This window comes from Micromys minutus, assembly GCF_963924665.1.
Source record: "Micromys minutus genome assembly, chromosome: 6".
Taxonomy (NCBI): domain Eukaryota; kingdom Metazoa; phylum Chordata; class Mammalia; order Rodentia; family Muridae; genus Micromys; species Micromys minutus.
This window is the reverse complement of record NC_137975.1, coordinates 77263827-77270155: the sequence shown is the minus strand read 5'-3', so window position 1 is coordinate 77270155 and position 6329 is coordinate 77263827. Positions and strand designations below refer to the sequence as shown.

Sequence of the window (6329 nt, the reverse complement as noted above, 5' to 3'; positions counted from 1 at the left end):
GTGGTTGGGGTGCTGAATAGTTGAATAAGAGGTAAAGTGTAGCATCATCAAGTGTTCTATAAACCATAGTGTGTTCAACCTTTTAGTCCAATGGGCCCATAAATAAGACTCAGACACAAAGACATTTGCAAATACATTGGATATACTTCTAACCTCACTCTGCCTAGGTCATGACTTAACATATTCACTTTAATGTCCATTTTGCCACAGGACAGGTTACCTGTACTCAGGTACCATATATGTATCTCACCATAACTTCTTGGATGAAACTTTCCATGCTTCATTCTATCCCAGAATCCTTTCTGCCTATAGTATGTCCCACATTCTAGTCTTCTCTTTCCTATAGACCATAGTTTTGTTTTTATTTCTAATTAATTGACTGGTGATACATCTAAACAATACAGAATATATACTCTGAACCATAGTGTGCATTCATTCTTTCCAAGCTGTTGCTATAGAAGACAACAGTTAAAGACTTTCTTTGGAGAAATCCACACATACCTTTGCTTGCATAGTAATATATTTTTGAAAAATTTGGAACATTATGGTACATAGAGATGGTGAAAAACTCCATCCCTGACATCATCTATCCTGGAATAATGAAATTTATTTAATATAGAGTAGTTTAATTCCAAGACTTATCAGCATGTTTTCATCTTTTTCCTACTGATTAACAGTAATTTCTTGATATTTTTTCTTTTGAATATATGGCATGCTCATCTTTTCCTACTCTAATTCTAAGGTAACTTTTCAGTTCCCTTGCTTTCTTCCTAAACCTTACTTATTGGTAAAAACTGTAAAGAAACAGTACAATCCTTTCATTCAACTTTATGTTGCAGGGACTCACGGAATTGATAACTATTCATTTATAAATTGACATTTCTATGCAATTTGATTTTATTTTACAAGTGACATGTAAGAGATAAAACAATATGAAAAGCATTCTATTATGGTTCATTTATCACAGGCCATCTCAGCAGCAGTGAACATGGATATGTACATCTCACTTTTATCACTTGCCTTTGATACCATCAAGCCTCAGCATCTTGAGATAGCCATGAATATTCTTTGTATCTTTTCGCAAGCAGTAGAAGAGTTTATAAAATGCAAAAAGATGAATGGTTTTATTGGAAGACCTCAATTCTTTTATATCTGACCAGCTAGTGCGGTTACTTTCTTCAATTTCAGGCTGAATCTAAATATCAAAAGGACAAAAGAACAAGTATTATGTAATTTTGTTTGCATGAGTGATCCATATAAATCATCCCCATTTGTATGGTGTGTGTGTGTGTGTGTGTGTGTGTGTGTGTTACCTGAGATTTTGCTACTGCATTTGCAATGCTAGAACTGCAAGAAAAAGTTCTACACCTCTCTTTTATTGATAAGGATTTTTGAAGCAAATTCAGACCATCTTACTTGCAAGGAAGGTCCTCACAAACATGAAAAATCTCTATAGTTTGAGTGTACATTACCCCTATATTTTGAATGAACTTTGCAAGAAGAACAAAATACCAGTCAAGATTGTGCATTGTCCTGTTCCTAGATCAAGGTACAATGGAGGATTTGTCATGCAACACTAGAAGATAAATGATCTTTAGTTTTACCACTAAATCTATTCTCCCTATCACAGTTTTTCCTAAACTTTAGAAATGATGAACAGTTTCCTTAATGAGTTAAGGTACAGAATATCTAAGCATGACTGCCCGAAGATCTGCTGAGTCAACCAGGAAAATTTGTATCCAAACTGATATGAGCACCAGCTATTTTCTACCGAGATCACTTGTGTGTTAGTGCAGAACTATATGGTGAACTGGTTTTGTATGTGAACCAATCTTGTCAAGGCTGTAAGCACATTAGATAACTCTTTAAAATGAAGAGTTTAAAACTTATTATCTCAATATATAAATCACCTCTTTCATACATGACATAATCAAACAAATCCCAGTAGATGACTCACCCTGCTGAGTAAAATGTTTGCTCCCTTCAGAATTTCTTTATTTCTATAGTTGGCCTCTATGGCTCTTGCAAACATCTTATTATCAGAGTCTAAATGAGTCAGCACTGCAGGTACAAGAATTTGCAGTGGATATAACCAGCCATTTGAAATCCTGATGATGGCTTTCAGAAGGTCTTCATTCTAAACAATAAGATTGAACATTGCACTGAATAAACAAAACAGATCATGGTAGATAAATTATGTATCTACAAAAAGATTGAGTAGTTCAATTTTAAGTAATTAATACATACATATATTTTTGGAACAAGATAAACAACACATAATGTGAATGTTAAGCTATGGATCTATAGTTTGCTCACTTAATATCTGAATGGTTACATAATCTTATTATGATGTTGGGATTGTTGCTCTAATTTCATTGCATTTTTGCCTATGATCATCAAAAATTTGCTGGATTTTAGCAGGATCCCCCTGGTATGTCTCAGATGGAAGCAGTCCAACTTTGATTATCGAAGCTAAACCAAGTTGCTTTCACATGAATGAATCAAGCTGATTACTTACACACTCAATTGTAATTTTATGTTATTGTAAAATATTTGAAGATAAATATAGTGAGGAAAATGGCATTTGAATAGTATTTTTTCTGGATAAGCCTGTATTCATACATCTGTCAGAACAGGTTATTTGTTGCCACATAATGGGAAAATATGATCCACCATTGCTGATAATATCAGCATCAGTGGAAATCAGAAAGTAATTATCATCTGCCCAGTTTATGATCACTGACAGAATCTTGTATGCTAGCTATATCTAATTTATCTGTTTGCTCTTACAAATTTCAAATGGTCTCAGAAAAATAAAAATCGTGTAGCAGGAATCCAATAGTCCTGGGCAGAAAGTATGTAAAGAAATTAAGGAAAGGAGCAGGCCAAATGGTGATGGAAAGGTTGGTTGCTGTGTGAATTATAGTATAATGATTAATACTGGAGAGCTGAGGCAGATGAAGCCCAACTTCACATTCTTTCTTGATGTGCAAGAGTCGCAAGTTCTGCACAAACTTCCTGAGCATCGGTTTATGGTTTTTCCTACAGTCTTTCACATTAGAGAAAGTTTTTGTGACAGTGAATGCACCAGGGCCAACAGACTGCTTGTGGGAGTGTCTTGAAATAGTTCTAAGCAAAAATTCTCTCTTTCCTGTCTTTTTTGTCTTATTCCCACTATTATAGTCACACCTTTTTCATGTTTATTGGTAATTTATTTATGTTTCAAATGTTATCCTCCTTCCCATTATAGTTACACATATTGAGAATAGTTGTATAGATAACTGATGCTAGTGATGAAATTATATACAATAGATAAGAAGTTAAATTTAAATCATACAAAATTGATTATGACTGGGAGTCAGAAGGAAGAGATAAAACAATCAGACATTAGAGCTGCTAAAAATATAAACACCAGAAAAACAAAAATTATCCTATGGAAAATGATATGGTACATAGAGAATGCTGTTGATCGACTGATTTTTTATTAAGATACAAGAGATGGTAGATCACTTATGGAGGAATACACAAATAATGAAGCAGAAATAAGACCAAGAGAATTTCAAAACTCAAAATTAATTTAAACATTGGTCACTTCGGTAATGTGCTGACAGAAGAACCTTTATGGCGATATTATAAACACTACTGTGTTTGATTTCTTCCACATGTGGAACGATATATTCAGCCATTAATATCCAACTCAGATCAAAGTTCTAAGCCCACTGGCAAGGTGCTGGCAAATAATCTTATGCAAGTGAAGCATCTGCTGTACTGTAATCTGGATTGAGTTAACTATGTGTTGTGATGGTGTTATACCTAATCCTATTGTATCTGACATTATCATAACTCTTCTAGTCCCAGTATTCACACACAGCACAAACAGCCAGAGTACTGCTAAAGGAGTTTGGAAAAATAACATATAGAAATACCTACATCTTTTGCAGGATGGACAGAAGAGGTTTGGCAAGTATTGTTTCTTTTATTTATAAATCTTCTCTCAGCTAACTTTAAGTCCTGGAAGGAAACAAATGATTTAAGCTTTGTATTTTCCAAATGTGATGAATGTACTTATGACCAGACTATTGATTTATTAGATAGATGAGCAATTGTAACACATAAGGATGATATAAAAATTGAAATAGAGGATTGAAGCAACTTTCTCTCTTCTAGTCTTTCTTCACTATGACCCTAGTCTTTATTATTTATATTTGTTTTTGCTTTTTGGTTGTTTTGTTTTGTTTCTGTTTTGCTTAAAAAGCTCATTGTTTTTATGAAAAGTAATAAAATACTTCAATAAGAAAGAATTTAATGTTTTAAATAGCAGAACTTTATAGTATTTTAATTGGGTGCTTTCAAATAATGACCTTGCATTGATATTTGTGAATAACGTGTATCCTATTGATTCAAACAGATGATTCAAATAATATTAATATATATATACATATATATTATATAAGTAGACATTCATAATTTTTCTCAAGTTAACCTAAGTTATATTTTTACCATCCTAATTTCATGGTAAAGCTGTAATTCAGTTGTGTCAATAGTATCAAATTTCAACAAGAAATCTGGAAGTATTGTAACTGTTAAATTTTAAATGAGTGTTTGGCAGAGAATTAAGATAGAATTCCCAATAGCATTCAGTGTGAACATCCACAGAGGCATTCTTTAAACAAGCCCAGAAAATCACTGTTCCTTCTTTGTGTATTTTTCTTAACTTGTCCAAAGTAGACATTCAAAGCTAACACGTTTATTATTGTTTATTAGAAAAGAATGAACAACAACAAAGAACATTGCAATCTTTACAGATCTTTGAGATTTCCTGAAACCTCCTATATCCCATTATGTAAAACTTAGAAATTGGTTCTTTCAGCTACCTACCACACATATTAGTGACATCTAATCCTCAATTTTCTATGATTCAAAGGAATTTACTTTAGAGACAAAGTCTGAAATAGATACTATACTTACTATATCTTGATACATTCTTCGGGCAACCATATGGCTGCGATGAGAAGAGTAAAGCAGATCATCATACACGTCCTCGTTGGACATCTGGCTATATGTTGTAGCAGTCACATATATGCACAAGAGCATGCATGACACCAACATCAACAAACACTTCCCTGAAATATATGAAAATGACTTTGAGATGCATCTAATGAGGTTACAAAAGCTAAGATGTGTGGCAATCACTGTGTGCTCTATAGGCCCTGTGCCAACACAGTCATGTACAGCTGAAGGTGCACATACACTACGCCCACTGTGAATATATTGGAATATCTGTTTCTCCAGTCCCAACCTTAAGATGTAGGTGGCCCTCAGCCTTGTCTACTGTAGAAGAGCTTCCTAAATTTGGAAACATCTGCAGTTGAGATGAATCCCAAGGTATGGTCTCTATGTCATCATTTTGCATATTTTGTGTTGTGGGAATATAGCATTGTTTTTATTTTATTGAATAAAGTTTATGTTTGTAACTAATTGTTTTTTTCTTTTGAGTATCATCCAAGACATAAAGATTGTTGTTGTTGTTGTTTTTAGCATAAACATGTTTGCTTTTGCTTTTGCCATTTTATTTGACATACATCAAAATTCTAAAGAATCAAGGCTGCTAACATTATACATATATTAGGCTTTAAAATTGAACATTCACTCAGGATAAGTGAACACACACATTTCCAGCCCCTGGCAACCCAAATAATTATAGCTCCCCTTTTTCTTTTCTTTTCTTTTTCTTTTTTTAGCTATGTAAATGCAAAACACTTTTCAGAGAAGACAAAGACTTGATTTTCTGGAATATTAAACCTACACTGTTCTACAAAACAAATAGCAACACCAGGCACAGGCAGCCTAGGACCTGTACAGTTATCATTAGCTTTAGTTTTTAATATTGGCGGCAATTGTACCATTTGACCTTATGTTTTCTAAAAAGTTCAAGTTCTCAACTTTAGCAAGCCATTTTCATTGGCCTATTATTGTTCTGAAAGATGACCTGAACCTTAAAAATGGTTCAGAGAAGGCACTCGTTACACACCCACATTTTCCCCATTTATCTTCAAGTATAAGAAAAGACAATGAAACATGACTCTAGGTATTGTCGTGTATCAGCAGACATGGTCGATTCCCTTAGACAACCCCCTTATCTCAAGGTCTGCTTATTACTTCCATTCTATAAAAGACTTAACCCACTCATTTTGAGTCTAAAAGAGACACAAACATATATCAGTTCCCTACTGATTACAGTACGAATAAGACCAAAGAACATATGCCATACAAACCCATAGTTGACAACGTTATGCACTGCTCATGCTTACGTAAAGGGGCACAGATAA

The 6329-nt window shown here is 33.7% G+C and overlaps 1 protein-coding gene across 1 annotated transcript; it reads right to left on the bottom strand.

Moving 5' to 3' along the window:
* Positions 1–1012: 1012 nt before the first annotated feature.
* LOC308422082 (prolactin-3C1-like) lies at positions 1013–5052 on the bottom strand (the record flags this gene model as incomplete). Its single annotated transcript, XM_080918537.1, has 3 exons — positions 1013–1195; positions 1958–2137; positions 4969–5052. 3 exons carry the CDS (start codon positions 5050–5052, stop codon positions 1013–1015), a joined length of 447 nt encoding a protein of 148 aa, XP_080774663.1.
* Positions 5053–6329: the final 1277 nt, after the last annotated feature.